General features: G+C 37.2%; 2 protein-coding genes across 5 annotated transcripts; both read left to right on the top strand.

Moving 5' to 3' along the window:
• The first annotated feature begins 552 nt into the window (after positions 1-552).
• LOC113171727 lies at positions 553-8,104 on the top strand. Of its 4 annotated transcripts, none has more exons than XM_026374329.2 (21): positions 608-636; positions 812-839; positions 1,356-1,595; positions 1,679-1,731; positions 1,821-1,874; positions 2,110-2,175; positions 2,726-2,785; positions 3,013-3,087; positions 3,289-3,354; positions 3,480-3,551; positions 3,643-3,714; positions 3,836-3,898; positions 4,272-4,340; positions 4,432-4,494; positions 4,700-4,762; positions 4,910-4,972; positions 5,096-5,176; positions 5,260-5,299; positions 5,471-5,522; positions 5,702-6,116; positions 6,449-8,104. In XM_026374329.2, the coding sequence occupies exons 4-21, from the start codon at positions 1,684-1,686 to the stop codon at positions 7,874-7,876; spliced, it is 2,850 nt and encodes a 949-aa protein (XP_026230114.1). In that variant the 5' UTR covers positions 608-636; positions 812-839; positions 1,356-1,595; positions 1,679-1,683; the 3' UTR covers positions 7,877-8,104. The 4 variants fall into 4 exon arrangements, with proteins under 4 accessions (XP_026230113.1, XP_026230114.1, XP_026230112.1 ...); XM_026374327.2 differs by having other exon boundaries at positions 609-636; positions 809-839; XM_026374330.2 differs by lacking the exon at positions 608-636 and adding an exon at positions 983-1,007 and having other exon boundaries at positions 825-839.
• A 3,375-nt stretch (positions 8,105-11,479) lies between these two features.
• Positions 11,480-17,815, top strand: LOC113172320 (putative GPI-anchored protein pfl2). The gene is made up of 8 exons (XM_026375244.1): positions 11,480-11,573; positions 12,315-12,382; positions 12,634-12,825; positions 14,288-14,389; positions 14,631-14,739; positions 15,157-15,345; positions 16,808-16,954; positions 17,399-17,815. The coding sequence occupies exons 2-8, from the start codon at positions 12,317-12,319 to the stop codon at positions 17,449-17,451; spliced, it is 858 nt and encodes a 285-aa protein (XP_026231029.1). The 5' UTR covers positions 11,480-11,573; positions 12,315-12,316; the 3' UTR covers positions 17,452-17,815.
• The last annotated feature ends 1,376 nt before the right edge of the window (positions 17,816-19,191 follow it).

Below are 19,191 nucleotides of genomic sequence, written 5' to 3'. Positions count from 1 at the left end.
TTGGTCTTCCACAAACTCTAGATCAAAGCAACACATAAATAAAAAATCAATCCACATAACTCAGAATGAGAACTTACATTCATGATTGCATGCTATATGTTTTAGTGTGTGTGTTATTTCTGTCTGTTTTAAGCAGCCACTGCATGAAGGAAAACAGCATTATTATTATTATTATTATTATTATTATTATTATTATTATTATTATTATTATTATTATTATTATTATTATTATTAATAATTTACGGGGCTTGTATGCAGGTGTTAGTGATTTCCACAAGCCTACTTTCCTTACTATTCCTGTGTTCATAAAAACCTCTTTTTAAGGTAATAGTTTCATAATTCTTTTTTTATCAACCAGTATGTTGACATCGGTATCATTATATATACACTATTATGAAAGTTTATAATGCACTGAACTCAAATGGTTTCTTGCTTTTTATGGAAAAACAAATCCATTTCAAACATCAAACAAAGAATTTGACAAACTTGAGAGTCTTTGGAGCTGACATTTCGGAGCTCTGAGGGAGCTCTTGAACGTCTCATGCGTGCAAACAAGCGGGTGTGGTGACGCGTTAAAACTCCAGTGGCTCCAGTGTTTCCTACAAACTGGATGTGAACTGTGTCTTCAGACCCTCGGTAGGTGAAAATCCTCAGTCTGCGTCTGTAGACACGTTCATATTGATCATTTCTAGTCTGTTTAGTTTTATTACGCTACAGATTTAGGAAATGTGTTTTGTGCCACTTCTGCAAACGGTTCATACTGTAACTGAAAGTGATCTGTTCGTGTTACTGTTACGGTTTCATCCAGCAGTGTCCTCCTCATGTCACTGAAGACTCATGTGAGTACAAGCTGTAGACTTTGATCCAACAAAATCTGCAAATAATAATTAAAAAACGAAAGATTTTTACTTAAATAAATGAAATGATCATCAAAAATCAGCTTACTGCCTCAGCTCCAGTCATATTTCTTATTTTACTGAAGGATCTCATCAACTCTGTCACCAGCAGTAAGTAAACATAACTTTTGTTGACACGTGTAACTACAATAGCTGTTCACTCAGATGATATTTTAATGTACATGCTTTAAACCAACTCAGTCTAATCTAATCCTCTCTAGATTAAGGTGATGATGTTAAGTTTAGGTGTTTTATTATTATTGTTATTATTATCATTATTTAGAGGCGCTGCTGTTCAACAAGTTGTCCCCGACAGACACTACTGATGTAAATCTGTTCCCTCCACCCCTGAAAAAGTGTTTCCGTTAAAATACTCTTTTCATTACTCATTTATTTTACGCCTGCTTTGCCGTTTCATTTTCGTTTTATTATTATAGTGTATCTGTCCTGTCGTTCCAGATCCAGTCCCCCCGACCTGCTCTGCCCACCTGTTCCTTCATCAGCTCCCTATATTTACGACCCACTTCCACCTCTGTCAGACTGTCCATTGAGCCCTACCAGCTGTAACACTCCAGCTGTTGCTCCTGTTTTTAAATACCTGCCTGCTCATTTCGCTGTGTTGCTGACCTCCGACACCCAGCGGGCTTCATCTGTCTCCGGATCTCTTTCCTTCTTTTTGCCTGCATTGCTTTTAAAAAGGTGAGTTTTTATTTTCCAGTCTGGGACTGCGGTGTTTGGTCATATCTAACATGTCGTCTCCATGTGTTGCTATCTGCTAACAGGATGGATGGAGGCATGCATGATGACGCCAGAAGTCAAGAAGAAACCCAAGCAGGTAGGAACACAGAAAGCGAAGTTGCACAATTTGTAAACAATTTCCAAAACCTGTTTCTTTATTTGTTGTATGTGTCACTTTTGTTGCAGGAGACTCTGAGTGTTGGCAGGGAGCTGTTGGACAGTGTGTCTGAAAACAACAAGGTGAGCAGCTTTGTTTCATAACACCTGTTATTACAGGAGAGGTAACGGTGTCTTTAAGTTTATCCTGCAGAAATGTCTCACAGACCATAATCTCTGCTATAACTGAGCACGTGTTCATCATTCATGAGTCTGAATGTCAACTAAACAACACACATTTATTTTAACATTTTTATTTATTAATCATTAATCAGCGCGTTGTACAGATTTATAATGGACGTTAACACTTGTGTTTCAGGCTAAAGAGCTGCAGACTCAGTCGTCAGTCAGCAGCGAGGATGTGCGTGAGCCCAACAACACACAAGTAAGAGAATTGTAGAGTTTAGATTTCTCTTTTTAACAAACTGAGGATGACGTTAGCAAAATAAGTGTTTCATGAAGCAGACAAACATTTGAGCTGTGCTTTAACCAGAGGTGACGTATAAGTCACACAAACCAGTGTGCGAGAGGTGTTTTTAGTGGAAAAAATCCCAAACTGTCTGCAGGACCACGACAAATTTACAGTGTAAAGTAAAGTATTGTGGGTTTGTGACTTGCAGTTTCATTGAGTCATGCAAGAACTGTATTCATTTAAAAATAAATCAGTTAAGCTGCTTAATTATAGAAAAAACTTAATTACTGATCAGCTGCTTGTATGTTTCAGTAATCAGGTCGTTGCCACCTGGAGTATGTCAAAGTGTTTTTGTCAAAGTGTCTATAAAACAGCTGTTCAACAAAATTAAACATTCTCGCCTCCATGAAGGGAGAATTTACTGCTGGACTTGTGTTAGGCAGCATCTGTTTCATGTTTCTGTGTACCTAATAAGCTCAGTGTTCATGTTCACACAAGTCGAATGACGATTTCCTGCCTTTAGGCTGCAGAGCTGCTGCACACTGAGCTCTCTCCCTGCACCGACAGCATGTCTGGGCACAAGGTGAGTCCCTCACAACGCAGAGATGCATGAATCACCACGATGAACACGAATACAAATACATGAAGCCTGAGCCTAAATTTTTACTTTACTATGACACCAAAGGTTTAAATAGACATTGTTGTTACAGAGATATACTCATTTATTGATTCACTTTGTTGTGCCCTTGAGCCGTAAGGCCCCTTAATTGGAAAATTTCTTTCTTTCGTTTTTTTCTGGGTTGAATTCAGGAGCAAGACGTGAACTGTGAAAATCGGTTCTCTAGTAGCTGTGAGAATCTGAACGACACCACTGATGATGTGAAGGTAAAATACAAATCTACAAATACATTGAACTCCATCTCCAATACTCATCGTTACCGCTTTAAACATCCTAAATACACCATGGAACAATTCGCTTTACACACATGAACATTAAAAATTCGGACTCACAGTGAAATCGAAAGAAGAAGCAGGTCTTTTTTTCTGACTGTAATAACTGAGAGTAATAACCAACGTTTGTTTTAGGTGACGAGAAGAAGCCCGGCTGGACTTTTCCAAAGATCAGCCAGCACTGACAACTTGTTTGATGAGGTCAGTGTCTGTTCACTACTAACACTAATATCTCCTGTGAATATCTCCTTCTGATCCAAACACCATATTTCAGTGTATTCATTCATTTGTTTGTCCATCTTTTTGTTTTGTTTGTGTGTGTTCAGGAATCAAACAGAGACGAGGAGGAGAAATTATCTGTCCGTTGGAAGAATCTGTTAGAAGCAGTCGCAGCAAAGGTACTTTTATCTCTTCATCACAATCTCAGCCTGATTTTCTCTTTTCTGCTACTGATTAACTTAGAATATGTGAATGTTTCATATGATCCAGGAGAATTCAGGACGACTCACGGGGATGTTCAAAAAGTCTCCTAAACCATGTCTACGCTCCATCGCTACCGAGGTGAACACACAAACCTTATTTAAGAAAGCTCTCTTTTACATTTATAGTAAAATAATACTGTGGTAAAAATGGTAATGGAAATATTGTTTACAACATGTTAAAGTTCTTGTCTGTTCTTTAGGATCCTCTGAGCAGCATAAAGCAGCTGTCTGGCAGCTGGGGAAGTCTTACAGATGCTGCAGAGGTGGGTTCACTGTGAGTTTAGGAAAAGTCCAGATTTCAGGGTTTGGGTTCATTGACAAACTGTTCATGTTGGTATTTACATGTTTCTACAAGAAACAAGATGTTGTGAAACCATCTAGATTTTCAGCAAACATTTCAAGCAGTTCTTCAACATCAATATTAGCAGGTTTATTATGAATTTTTAAGACAATCTCTAAACTCATCTGAAGACTTTAACATCTGTGGTAATATTTTTATTTCATGAGACAGTTCTCCAGCAACCTCACCCAAACAACCCCTGATATCTAATTTTGAATACAAACACAGAAGATTGAAATTTGAGATTTATTATATGATTATTATTTTAAATTAAATTCATGTCTTTTATTTTAAAGGAGGCTCTTTCAGCGCACAGTGAATTGTCGGCCACTAACAACCTTTTTGATGCTACTGGCACAATAAAGGTGAGTCTTGTGCAACTCTGGTCGGTAGATTGGTTTAAAAAATTATCTCTATAAACTCCTGAGTCACTCACATCTCTGTCTTATGTTGGAGGAACGTGAAAAAGTTGAGGCACCAGAAGGAGGCACGCCGAGATGCAGGAGAACCATAAAGAAGGTGAGACGACTGAGTTGCTGATCAGTTAATTCGTTCAGGGACCTCAGAGGAAATAGTAGCAGCCAGAATCAAAGTGTGTTTCAGCAGCTGCACCACAAAAAAGTTCCTGTGTTCAGTTATAACACTAAATAAATAAAAGTATATCTCTTCCTATCAAGGGGCAAGAAAATATGTGAACACTAACATATTCAATTCATTTTCTCAGGTTGTGTCATTCAGAATCAAGAAGACGCTTTCCAAAATCCCAGCAGTTACTTTTTCTTCTCAGGTATATTTATAATGTTTTAAATGTTAGATACTACTAAAAGTAATCTCTTCAGGCTGCTTTTGTTTGTTTGCAGGATGGTTAATGTCAATATTAATGTTTCTAAATGGCATGTAATTAGAACATTACTCATTGTTTTACGCACCACAGACGTCAGACAAAACGTCCATCACTGAGGAGACTGTGGAGCTGAGTGAGCCGAACGCAGCACAGGTAGTGAACAGCAGGTTTGATGATACACCTGAAAACGAGACCACTGGGAAATGTAAACCCTTCAGTGGAAGTCCACCTTAACAGCTGAACTTTTCATTTAAAGTTATTATGTTTGATTCCCAGGAGACCAAAGTAGAGGTCCAGACTGTGCACATGGCAGCCTACCCAAATGAAAACAACCTTCTTGAATCTCAATCTGAGCAGGTGTGTTTTAAGTTTTGTGTGTTTTTCACACCAAACTCACAAAGTTAGGTTGTCTTCTTGTCACTGAGGGTCTTTGTTTTCAGGAAAGTGATGAATTGATGGAGTGGTGGAACACAGTAAGAGGTTAGTCCTTCATCTTTAATATGTCATAGTATGTACTGTATACGCTTTTTGTTAGTGTTCCTTTACTGCACCCTTGAACCAGGACAAACAAAATGTTAGAATCACACCATCTTTTTCTATCTTTTTCTTTATTCATCTGCTGATTGGATGGATTCTGCTGCTGGTTTTCAGGTTGGACAGAGTGGAACGAGACGTCACATTTCCAAGAGGAGGATGAGGAAATGTAAACAGTTTCTTTTTTTTTCTTTTGATTCTAATTTATCCAGAAAATACTATTTGGTATTGAGCATCTACTGTATATAAAGATCTTTATATATTTTGAAAGGTATGGCCATTTTTTTATTTTTAATCATGTAATTAGTTACTCACCACCACTGCTCCACCTCTCCTCTCTGTCCTCAGGTCTGTGGAGGAGGCAGCTGATCGTGTCTACCTAGCAGCTCGCCTGTTTGTGCATCTGTTCAACCAGCGCGGTGCATCCTTACAGCATCGCATCCTGGAGCTTCTGTCTCTGGCTGATGCAGCGGATCAGTTCCACAAGAAAACAGTGAGCGCCGCTGTGGGTGGAGGGGTGGCCAGTGTGGCGGGCAGCGTGGCTACGATCACAGGGCTCATTCTGGCTCCTTTCACTTTTGGTGCCTCTGTTATTGTCACGGCAGTGGGGATCAGCGTGGCGACCGTGGGCAGCATCACCTCAGCTACGGCTAATATCACAGATACAGTTCACTCCAGGATGGACAGAAAGAAGGTGGAGAAGATGATCCAGGGATACCAGGAGGAGATCAAAGACATCAGAGAGTGTTTGGAGTTTGTGCAGGTGAGAAAATGTTTGATTTTAGTTTTTAATTGAGAAATTTGGATTCATCTAACAGATGCTTTGCAGCTGCTGCCGTCGAATGAGCAAGATCAAGATGAAGAAACAGTGCTATTACACTCTCTTCCAACCTTATGAAGTGTCACACTTTGGTTTCTTACGTGTACTAAAACAATAGAAGTCACAGCACCAGTTTGTGCCTTACGTGTATTAACATTAGTTACAGTGACACTTAACCCTGAGAGTGTCTCTATAAAATGTGCTGCATAAGTAGACATATTGAACGAGATATCTTTTTTCATACAGTACTGACCGTCCTTCTTTTTCTCACGTAGGAAGGTATGGACACCCTGCAGGAGTGCGACTTTGAGCAATATTCTCAAAGTGCTGCTACAAAGGCTTTAAACCATAGTGTCAAGACTGTGGTGAGAGAGGGTGGCAGAGCTGGGAAAGCCCTGCTGATCAACACTGAGAAACTCATCAGCACTGTACAGCTTTTGAGTGCCACAGGAAATGTGGTCAAAGCTACCCGGGTCATCACCATCACCACGGGGGTCATGTCAGGTCTCTTCCTGGCTCTGGATGTTTTCTTTCTCGCCAAAAACTCCCATGAGCTCCGCAAAGGTGCCAAAACCCAGTTTGCTGCCAAAGTCAGGGAGGTGTGTAAAGAGCTTCAAGATGGTCTACTGGAGCTGAACAAGGTGAAGACGCAGCTGCAGAAAACAATGGACGGCATTGAGGTGGAGGAGTACGAGGAAGAGGTGGAGATTGAAGAGGATTTGGAGTGGGATCTGGTTGAGCTGGAGCAGGAACTGGACCTGCTGGAGGAGAAACTGGACAAGAAGGTTGAAGAGGAGCAGAAGAAGAGTAAAGAGGGTGAGAAGGAAAATCAGAAAAGTAAGGAGAAAAAGAAGAAGAGCACGAAGGATGAAGGAGATCCACAGATAAAGGAGAAGGAGGAGAAAGAAGGGAAGAAGGAAAAAGACGAGGTAGAAGGGAAACTCAAGGAACGTCCTGATGAGGACAAAGAGATGAAAACTGAGACAAGTGTGAAAGCAGCGATAGAGGTTTTAAAAGAACAAGTTCAGAAAAAAGGCAAAAAAGAAATCAAGAGGCAAAAAGAAAAATGTGAGAACGAGCAAGACAAGGCAAAAAAAGATACTGGTACAAACAGAAAGGTGAATTTAGAGAAACAGGTTGAAGGTGGTAGTCGGAGGAACAGCAGAGAAAACGGAGGAGGGAGCAAACCTGAAATAAGATCAGCTGATAAGAAGAGAAGAAGCCGCAGCGTCGGAGACGCAGAGAGACTCGCTAGAAAAGAAAGCAATAAGACAGAGGAGGAGGAGGCAGTGAAAGACTGGAGAGCTGAAACAGCGGCTAAAGAAGGAACTGAATCTAAGAGAGAAACTGAGATGAAAAGAGATCATGGAAAAATGGATACGTGGAAAGAGGCACATCGAAGTCGTGATACAGCACCAAGGTCGGAGAACATGGAAAGAGAGTGGAGGAGCAGCACCGAGGATTCAGATTCAAACAGGAGTCAGGACAGGAGAGCGATGGACCTGCATGATGAGCAGAGGGACAGAGGAGCTGAGAAACGAGGGAGTAACGTTGAGAGTGTGAGGAGGCAGTTTGAGAGAGGAGGTGAGGAGGAGGAGAGCGACGAGAGGAGATGGGATGGAGAGAGTCGGAGGGAGAGAGAGAGCGAACACAGCCTAAGAGGATGTCGACCACGGTCCAACGCTGTGCTAGGAGACAGATAAGGACAGTTTTATTTAGTGTGAACAAATAGCATGAAAAGATCAAACCAACATCCTATTAATGCCGTACTTAATATTCTCTGGCAGCAGAATGGCGAACTGTATATACTGTTTAATTTTCGTCCTTGATGTGTTACTAAGTAAATTAATGTGCATTGGTGCACTTTATCTTTTGTTTGTTATCACTAATGATAATTTATTATAATTATTTTGTATGATGCAGTTTTACAGAAAAAAATAAATTAATCTAAACCATCGTGATACTGTCTCTAAATTTTAAACTACATTTAAATGATTTGCCTTTAAAATTCACACACTTATAGTACACAGAGTATAACAAGTCACCAATTTCAGCTCTATATATGTATAATGTAGTTATATAACCTCCTTTATAAAATATTATATTATATATATATAATTATTCAGACATCAACAGAGACGTAAAAACAACAGACACATCATCATGACAGATGTTGGTGCTTTGTGCTATAATAGCTGATCACCACTGGGGAGAAGCAGAGAGCTGAATAAAGAGGGAATTAAGTTAATATAAGAGGGGTGAATACTTCTTATGGGCACCGTGTGTTCAGTGGTGGCTCGTTTTTGTTCTTCCTATATACATGAATAGAGCAATACAGATACAGTATTAGTCCAGGTCCAGGCTGCTGACTCACAGCAGGAAGAAGGTTTGAATTAAAGGGTCGGCCTGCTTCTTATTTTAACTTACATATTCTTACTTTTTGGCAAAGTAGTTTTTCCGACAGTGACAACAACCTGTAAGTAAATTATATAAAGTGAATCCAGACAGTGTATATTCATGTGGTTTTATTTTGTGCCATATTTCTGTCTGACTTTTATCTCTTTCGTTAAAACCACAAAAGAGGAAACAACCCCAGTAATTGTGTCTCGTGTACCAACTAATGGTGGACTGTTAAAGGTATGAATATATCTAAACATTTTTGACATCTAAACAAGTCATTGAGAGTAGAAGATAGTACTTTATGAGAGTAAAAGGTAGTTGTTTAATTTGGAGGTGAGTTCAGTATAAAAGGGTGGAGCCTAAATAAAATGGCCGACAGTGCTGTAGGTATCAGTGCATGACTGTGGAGCTGAGGAAAGGTGTGTGAATGGGGCAAAGACAGGTAAGTGCAGAACTAGCAACCTGTAACTGTGAACTGTAACATGTAAATGGATTATAACTGATATATTGAGATAACTTGGCCCAGAAAGATTGGCTTGTTAAAATGTTTGTTGCATCAGGCAGTTGAGTGATAACAGGGTGGACACTGGTTGAAATGGTAAACTTTCACCAATTACTGCTGCAAGTGGTTGTTTCAGTTCAACACGCTAACAATTATTTTATTAATTTATATTTATAGTTCCGTAGTTTTAGTTTTGTATAGTTCACTTTACAAAAGTGTATGTGCTCCTTTACTGATTTTTAAAAAACAATCATGAATAATGTTTCTGCAGATAAAATGTTCAGGACACGAGGAGTGGTTAATCCTGCTGCTTCAGGGCCACAGCTCTGCTTGTTTGCCAAACATCCCTGCACTTACTGTAAACCTTCTGATTGTCTGAACACACCTGATCCAGGTAATTAGTAGTGGGTGGGGCGGGGATAATTGCAAAATAAGCAAGTGGCTGTCAAGAGCCAAATACTGAAACATTTAAATATTTATCTACGAGAACTTGGTTTGGTGCTTACTGCAATCCAAACCAACAGCCCCGTCATATCACAATTATATTTATTGTTGTGTCTCTTTTTGTCCTCCTCACTGTATATATCTCCAAGTACTAACACCTAAACCACCATTTTGAACTATGACCTGTGACATAAGTGGCTCCTGGGCCATACTTTACAACACATACACCATACTTTTTGCAGATCTCTCATGTAGAAATCACAGCTACAATAGTTATTCACAGAACGAGGAAGACGTGGTCACAACACATTAAAACATAGAGAACAGTACTGTCAAGTGTCTGTTCTTGGTCACTTCTAACTCAAACTGTTCATGCTACATATGCTGTTCGTGTGTCTTGCTAATAGCTCTGCTCAGTACTTTGAGTGCACCACGCTGATGTGATGTCACGGGGGGCCGAAGCTAATCCTGCAGTAGCTGTCACTGGGTAGGGTGGGGTATACATGCGAACATTTATTAATTGGGGAAAGGCTGATAGGAATTGTTTTCCAGGTATGAATACAAGTATAAAGTTCAGCTGACTGTAAATAAAAGAATCTATGATCCATTGACTTTGAGCTTGTTGACTAAAAACACCTCAGTCAATATGTACAGTACAAACCTCACATATTTATATCTGTACCAATGTAACCTGTTTTCAGGCTACTGAGGTTAGAGTTTGTCATTGCATCATTAAGACAATTTTACAGTGTTTACAGGCATTTGGTACAATTGAATTTAAGAGGTTTGAAGAGATCACCATAACACTGTAAACTACTGATTTCAATAGTTCAAATCATTTTACCGATGGTATTATTTAAAGTATAGCATTTAAATATGAGGGCGTCAGGTTTGGAAAGTAATGTTCAGTCCTACTTTCTGCCATGCTGACTCTTGGTGGAGCGTGGAAATCCAAATGTGGGCAAAGCAGAGGTGGAGGATGGAGGACTCTAATGTGAAACCAAATCAAGATTAAATCTTGAAGTCGTAGTTTAAAAAAACTATCCTGATTCAGCACTTCCTTAATCTGTTTTTTAGCAGTTATTAAAGGAACTGTATATTGTATTCAGCATGACAGCTGAATAAGTTTGATAAGAAGATATGTACAGGGTTGTTTTATTGAGATTTAGTTCCAGGAGAAGTACAGACTGGTTCTCTCTGTGTTAACTTTAAAGTCATTGTTGGTGGCGTCTCTAGGCACTCTGTTTTGACATTTTCTTTACAATAGCCACTAAGATAATGGAAGTTCTTCATGATGTAAAAAAACTGCTTCTCTTTTTTCTCTTCTGGGGAAATAATTCTGAATTTTCCATAGTTTCTCCTATTATTGAGCAGGTTACACCCTGCTTTGAAGAGTGGCTGAGAACAAAAGAAATTTGATCTGTGCGGGTCTCAGGAGGAGTTTCAACCCTCACAGGGCTCTAAATATAGTTTTAGAGGATGAACTGGAGAGAAACATTCACTTCTTGACAATTTTAGCAATGCTTTCCTTCAAATCCTAACTTCAGAAAAACTGAACTGAAGCTGAACACCTGGAGACAAAAATATAAGTTTAGCTTATTGTCTACTGTCCCTTGGCTTTGACCAGGACCTTGAGAGCATGTGTGTCTTCCTTTGGACTCCTAGAAGAGGAGGCTGTGTGTAAACAGTTAATTAATTATATTATAGTAAAAAATATAAAAATATTTAAATGTCTTTCTAGGAGAAGTTAAATATACGCAATAATCCAGACTGTAAATAAAACTCTTTTTGGTCTAAAGATTCCTGCTCAGTGAACTAAACAAACTTTCGACAGTGATGACGTGTGAAGAGCACACGTCAGGTGATTTCTGAAAAGCCACACCTTGAGGATGCTGTCGAAGCCCTTCCCCTTGAAACACCACCACCGCAGCCACTGAGCATCAGCCATGATGTCTGCTGATTACAACCACTGACTAAGATCAGACACTCAGAAGAGCAGGAACAGCTGAACAAGGAACATTTCTTCAACTTGACGTTCGACCTTTACAGCTCCGGTAAGTCTAGAAACATCGTCTGTATCTGAATAATCCTCAGAACTTATTTTGAATTGTTTTATTTTGGATTCTTACCATTTCATTAAGTTTTATTATGTTAATTTTAAGAAGTATAACGACACAGTTTAATTTGGGAAAAGTGTGAAGTGAGTCCTATTTTCTTTTGTACTTTCCAAAAGCAGCTCTTTTTCAGAAAAGAACCAGACATACAAGTACCACATAGTATTTTTCTAATGTGAAAATACAAAATAACAATCTGTTAATCTGCAATACAAACTTTGATGTATGAAAGCAGTTTAGTTTTGGGGTTTTTTGTATAAATCTTTTTATTCTACACTTAAAAAATAAAAAATGTTTTCTTGAAATGTCAGAAAGCTCGTTTTAGCCATTTTGGAGAGACTTTGAAGAGGTTTGGCACATTGAGGCACATCTATGTACACTGCTGACTAACTGCCTTTAAAAAACCTAAGTATGTTTACATATCAACCTGAATTTGGCATGCTTGTGTATGTGAGGGCGGAAACCAGAAAATATGACTCATTTTCATATAGATCAATAAATTCAGTTTTTTATGCTTGTGCTTGATTCATGTTGTCAGATTTCCACAGATATCAATAATTGTACATGTAATTTTGTTAGTTTTGAAGCTTTACCAACTTATACTGTTATGTATTTGTGATAAAAAGCTTTCGGATTACTTCTTAATTTGTTTATACATTTACTTATTTTCTGTTCTGTCAGGAATGGAAGGACGGTTGATCCTGTTGTTTGCTGTCCTGATGGTTTTTGCGACGCCAGGAATGGCTGATGTTGGTTTTCAATTCAGATAATCCTCATAACAGCACTCTACCTTTGTACTTTAAACATAATTACATTTATTCTGCAAAACTTGTGAGCTGAAATTCTTATATAAAATTGGCGGAATGCTCTTTAACTCACTCATGTCAAGTTTTTTTCATAATCCATGTGAAGATAATTTACTTAAGTGACTAAGTAAGTAAGTAATCTCCTTTTGTGACTCATGCATGTGTGACTGAGTGTATATTTGTGTATCTACCAGTTGAACATCAGTAAGGCAGGTTGTGGAAATACTACACTGTGTGTGGCGGTACCAGATGGCTGCGATCCTGCTGCAAACCAAACCTGTCTGTTTGCATCTTTGTTCGCCAGCGGTACCATGCTGTCCATCAAACTCAGCGGACAGACAGGACAATCAGGATACATCGGACTGGGACTCATGCTTGGATCAGAGGTAAAATACAAAACATTATTATATCATATTTGAAGTAAAGCATCATTAAACTATAAAAGCAACAAAAATCCAAACAAAAGCAAGAAAAGTTAACATTTTGTTATTAAAATTTTTAAATTCCTCATGGACTCTTTGACAGGAATTTGTAGTTTCAAAGCCAGAAAGTAATGGTGTGAAGTTTTAGTATCTTACTACAGGACATTCTGACAAATATTTGTGATTATTGTACTTTTAGAATGACAGACTTGCAGTGTGTCTGAACACTGCAAAATTAACCCTGAGGTCATTTAACATCCTGTACACAGGTGATTGGTCAAAACAAGAACTAAATCTAAAGAATTTAAAGTGCAAACACTGATTAATACAAAACAAACCTCCTCCTCTTTATCAAATAAGATAATGTACTAGCATTGGTACATACTTTCAATATAAGATTTGTTCAGGACAGTCACCAGGATGTTGCCCTCAAATATGTAAATATCCAAAATAAGCTATGACAGATATGTTTTGACATCTCAGTTTAGTTTCACAGGAGTGACTCCTGGCAAACATTACCTGGTAAATGATGAACAAACACCATCACACCATTAAAATTACAGCACCATTTTGTAATATTAAGCCCTGCAGGAAATACATGTATAAAAATATAACCATGTTCCATTTATTAACTTAATAAGTTTTTACTTTTTTTACTTTTTGATCCAAATGTTTAAATCCTGTAAACAATACAATGTACCCAGATTTTTTTATCATTATTTTTGGCATCATTTGAAAGAACTTTAGTTGTAGTTTTAAATTAGATTAAATTAGTCATAGCCTTAACTATATTTAATCTTTAATGAAGACGAACAAGCACTAAATGTGGCTATAATTTGCTTTTTACTGAAAGCACGTCATTGTATTTTGTAAATATAAGCAACTTTAGAGTTTGATGCAATATACTCAGAAAACTGTGATAGAGGCAAAATAAGACTGAAAATAGTCGTGAAACCTAACACCGTTGTGGCTGATTCCACAATTTGCTGGTTCACTGGTAAAGTGAGGGGCTCACGATTGAGTTTAAAGAAGCAGCTGCAGGACATTACAGCTTGAAAAGATTAAGATGATATGGGGAAATCTTTTTGTGTAAAGGCCAAGGCTCAAACACTTTGAGCCCTCATTGCATGAGAAACTGTCATGCTACTTCGACGTTTAGTTGCATGGGCTTTGCACGTTGTGCAGCACTCCTGTAGAGTTTCAAGAACTATAAGGCTTTGACATGAGCACAAAACGAAGAAGCAGAAGCAAAACATAATGTACAATGGCACAAAATTATCAGATGAGTGCAGACAAAGAGAGAGAGTGGAAATCAAACTATTGTCTCACCTTTTTTATTTATATTGACTTGTTTTCAGCTAGAACAATGACACTTTTGTCATTGTTTTACTATAAGCAAATAATCTCAACACATTTCTTCCCTCAGGTTACTGGCATGTTATTCGTCTGTAGTCAAAACTCATCTTTGAACAAAATATACTTTTTGAACACAACGCAGGACAACAGTGTGTCCACTCTAAATAACACGGTAAGACTTCAACTACACTGACATTTAGCGTGATAAACAGCAGCATTTAATTAAACTGACAGTCAGAAGGTCAGTTTACATTTATTTATGATTTACAACTTCCTGTTTTCTTAATCAACCTGTTCAGTGACCCGTCATGCCCTGTGTTTATGTTATTTACGTGCATATCAAAAATAGACTTTTGACACTAAAGCTTTTTTTAGCTTGCATAATCTTACTATATGTCCTCTTGTCTTTTCAGAAAGCAGAAGAAAACGGAGGGAATGGCAATGTCAGTCAGTGTTCGTACAACATCTCTATCTCCAACACCAGCTATTCCATTCTCTTGGGAAATGGAACTGTGAACATGAGTAGGTGGACGCACGATACAAAAACTACATTTATTTAAGAAAAATACACACAGCACAAATTGCATTTGTTTTGAATCACAGTTTTCCCTCCTAAATATACAGTATTTTAATATATAAATTATTAATACAGAAGTGTAACATTTTCTGGATTTTGTTGACCTTAACTTGTTTTTCATCCCGTTTGCATAAAAAATACCATCAACACCGGTGACGTTTTGCCAACCTGCCCTTTCACTGAAGGATTTACCACTTTCCCTCTCAAACTAATATACTGTATATTCAACTATAAACCATGTTAAATTAAGAATTAAGTCCAGAATGTTCTTATGTTTGTTTTTTTAAATTGTGATTTTAAACTACTCACTCACTCAGCTGTCTGTAGATCCCACAGTTCTCACCACAGTTTTTATTCTTCAGATGGTCTTGGTCACTTCAACATCTTACTTAGAGTTGGTCCTCTAAACGTCACCAACCCAAGTGCCAATATCAACAGCACGGTGGCACCCACAGCGGTCAGCAACGGGACGACAACACAGATGACAACCTCGATGACAACACCGATGACAACAAAACCAACAGGAGCCAGTACTATTCTCCAACCTAATGGTAAATATGCTATTTCATATTTAGATCTTTAGGACAACAATTCAGCTTCCTAATTTAACATTTCCTCATCTCTAGAGACTGACATATAGTAGTTTATTAATACTAATGTGTACAGTTAGATCAGAGTAACTAAAAGCTCCTAATTAAACTAAATTACTGTAAATTGTTTGATACTTGACTTTGTAGGTTATTATAATTATTAATACAATATTATTTTCAATAATATCTATATCCATCAGAGTTTCACAGGAAGTTTTTTAAATTCAGTTCTACCATATTTTAAACAGTCCATTCCATTATTAATGATGATAATAATAATGACATACTTTATTGATCCCCTTGGGGATATGGTTAAACAGCTCCTGGACAATACATGTCAGCGCTACTACTGGGTTTCTGTGTCTTGTCTTTAGTAAATACAGTGTTTTAAATTCACAATGACTTAAAAAAACAAAAAACAAAAAAACAGCAAAACAGTTTTACCAACTCAAACAGCACAACTGAAAATAAAATAAAATGTGAAAACACATTCCTAATCTTCTCCTAATATTGTCAAAATATTATCCTAATAACTATTGAACTTTTTAATTATTCTAATCATTTGTACCAAATAGCATCAGCCTATTGGCAACTTGTAATTTATAGTGAAATGCCAGCTGGGTTTTAGCTAATTATGTGTAACGTTTCCAGGAAAAACACTTTATTTTAAACAGTTCTTTAGTATAAACAAATCAAAAGATAAAAGTGAATTTGTAGAAACGTTCCTTAAAAGAATTGAGCAAAGTGGAGGCAAAGTGCAACATTTCAACCCAACAAGAAGGAAGTCCAGTTGCTATGACTGAATGTCCAGATGACATTACTTGGATGACTGAGAATATTCACCGACATTTTGCTATGCATTTTGGGGCAGAAGCCACTTAGAATTCAGTCAGCTTAATGTTCATGAAACTATTTCAGGATTTCAGGATTTCATTTTGTATTTTTTCAATCACATCATGTGATCTTTATCATAACGTTCATAATGGTTCAGTTTATTTCAAACCTGCAAAGACAATCTTCTCTAAACATCAGCGAAAACCAAACATCTAACTTAAAATTGGGGTGGTGCTCTACAGTCTCATGGTTAAATAAATAATACTTATTTATTTATATATTATTGTAAAGTTTGAATAATAAACAAACCGACAGATAAAAAGGTATTCATAGAAAAGTTCCTGGAAAAATTATGCAATTCAATGCCCATTAACAGGAACGTGGAGACAAAGTGCAAACAAGAGTCTTTCAGTCAGCCAGAAACCAGTCACCTGAATGTTTACAAAACAATTTAACTTCAATTTAACCATCACATCATGTGATCTTTATCATAAGGTTCATAATGGTTCAGTTTATCCCAAACCAGCAAAGACATTCCTCTCTAAACATCAGTGAAAACCCAACATCTAACTCAAAATTGGTCCTCTAGGCGTCACCAATGCAAGTGTCACTGCCAATAGCACAGCAGCATCTGCAGTCACCAATGTGACGGTGACGACGATGACGACGACAACAACGACAACAGCAAGAGCAACAACCAAACCAACAGGAGCCAGTAGTGCTCTCCAGTCTCATGGTAAAATAAATAAATATGTATTTATTTATTTATTATTTTAAAGTTTCACAGCTTTAAACTATAAATAAATAAATAAATAATTTATTTATTTAGAAACAACATTATTTATTAGAAACAAGTCAGCTGAATGTTCACAAACAATTTTACTTCAGTTTTCATCTAGCTGAAGTGATTTGGAAGTTGAGTCATGGCAACTGGACTTTGAAATTTTTCAATACAATAAGAAGGAAGTCCTTTTACCATGACTCAACTTCCAATTTAAAATCTATAAAATGAATAATATCCCTATCATAAATAAAGTAATTTAAAACTATTCTAATAAAATAATGACCCAAGTTAATTTTTTGAAAAAATTCAGCATTATAGCAAGTTTTATTATGATCAATATATAGAAAATATGTTTTTTTAATATGTATGAATGTCTCTTGTTTCCTTCTCTGCCAGCTTTTCTTGTCCTTCTAAGCGTCTTCATACTGTCCATCCTGTGGAAAGCCTGAAGACTCCAGGGACGATGTGATCTGAATGGAAAAACAGCAAATGATGTATAAAGAGCTTTTCTGCTATTTAGACACATTTAAATGTCGATATATAGTTACCTTATATTTACTTTGAGCGGATGCTCCAGCTAAAATCAAACGATAATCAGATGGCATTTACCAACACTTGTGGTTTTTATTGCAAAATAAGGATTTAATTTTCTGCATAAGTAATGACACTGTGTAAAGAGTCAACATTGTGTAAATGAAACTGCCACTAAAGCAAACATATTAATATTTTTGTACTGTGACTGTAAATTTGTTAAAGTGGCAAGTGGAGCTAACACAATCCTAAAATAACAATAAAATGTATGATTGACTCTTGTTTCTGGCATCACCTCATTCATCTTTTTAATGAATTAGAACTTCACTGTTCTAACCAGGAATCCTGCAGCAGAGATACAAACTGGTGAGGACCCAAAAGCAACATACAACTTCATGTCCAAACATGAAGGAAAACAAATTTAGACCTCTGTGGACAAATTTGAGAACTCTTATCTCCAAAACAAGTTGTCTTGAAACCATATCCACTGTCCCACACCACAGTCAAACATGAAACCTGATATGTGAGGTACACGCTTCATTTAAGTCGAGGCATGTCATGTCATTTAAACTATTATTCTAAGATGTCGAATGGGAAAACCATTTCAACCTTCCACTTTTAACTCATAGTTGGAAATCTTGGGAATTTCTGACCTCTGCCTTATTTCCCACTTAGCAGATAGAATTGCAGAAATATCAAAGGGCTGCAAAGCAGATAAAATCTCTTCTAACTAATTAATTGCAATATTGTCTAACACTAGGGCATAGTGTGGGGTATGGTGGACAATAACAAGTCATTAAGATCCTTTTGGAGTTACCTGATTTACTGCATTATCATGAAATGTGATTTAATCCTCATGTCAAGTTAAGTCACACTTATAGACAAAAATAATGTGTTTAAGCTAATAACACAATCAATCATAATCTTTTATGTCTTTATTGAACACACCCATTAAACATAACACATTTTGGTAAAAAAAGGAAGTGGATTCACTAACTTCAGCAGTAATAATGTTAAAGGGGTAGGAGCAGATTAGATGAGGAACTGTGGACCTTTCTTCCCCACAGAGCTGGTTGATCTCAGTCTCATTGTGTTAGGACGTCTTGTGTGAACGGATCCCCCGAGGATATTCAACATCATCTCTACCAGGCTGAGGTCTGTTAGATTGAGGCCTAGGCTCTGACCGGACCCCTCCAAAAGCAGGATATTCCATATGTGAAACTATCCTGTGGGTTAAAGTTTACTTTTATGTAAGCAAAGCAAGTAGTAGACAGCTTTTTTTTTTTTTTTTTTTATTCCATTTCCTGATTAAATTAATCTGCTTTTAGTTTCCAGGTTGGACAGGGGGGATCAAGAAATTAGGTGTTCAGGTGATTCTTCAAAATATTTAGATTATTGTTTGATTTCTATTTTCTTGTGCACTATGTATGTCAGTGAGGTGTACGGGTACCAACACCAGAATGTTAGTTCTCATCACTTCAAACATTTTAAATATTTTATCTTACTTCTTCTGGTTAGATTGTATAAAATGTTCTTTTAATGGTATGTGTAAAAAATAGTAATGATGATAATTAGAAAAAAAAATTCACTTGTTCTTTTCTTTTCATATTTCACTTGACTGCATTTAAATGTGTGAAAAGTAATCCTAGTACAGGCAG

Source organism: Anabas testudineus, chromosome 17 (assembly GCF_900324465.2).
Source record: "Anabas testudineus chromosome 17, fAnaTes1.2, whole genome shotgun sequence".
In the NCBI taxonomy this organism is placed as follows: Eukaryota; Metazoa; Chordata; class Actinopteri; order Anabantiformes; family Anabantidae; genus Anabas; species Anabas testudineus.
Note: the sequence above shows the minus strand (reverse complement) of the source record. Positions and strands in the feature narration are given on the sequence as shown.

Coding starts and splice junctions, on each gene's coding strand:
- LOC113171727 (XM_026374328.2), top strand. CDS start 1,684: ATGGAGGCATGCATGATGACGCCAGAAGTCAAGAAGAAACCCAAGCAG. Junction 3,088..3,288: donor ACACCACTGATGATGTGAAG/GTAAAATACAAA, acceptor CGTTTGTTTTAG/GTGACGAGAAGAAGCCCGGC. Junction 3,355..3,479: donor CTGACAACTTGTTTGATGAG/GTCAGTGTCTGT, acceptor GTGTGTGTTCAG/GAATCAAACAGAGACGAGGA.
- LOC113172320 (XM_026375244.1), top strand. CDS start 12,317: ATGGAAGGACGGTTGATCCTGTTGTTTGCTGTCCTGATGGTTTTTGCG. Junction 14,390..14,630: donor TGTCCACTCTAAATAACACG/GTAAGACTTCAA, acceptor TTGTCTTTTCAG/AAAGCAGAAGAAAACGGAGG. Junction 15,346..16,807: donor TACTATTCTCCAACCTAATG/GTAAATATGCTA, acceptor TTGGTCCTCTAG/GCGTCACCAATGCAAGTGTC.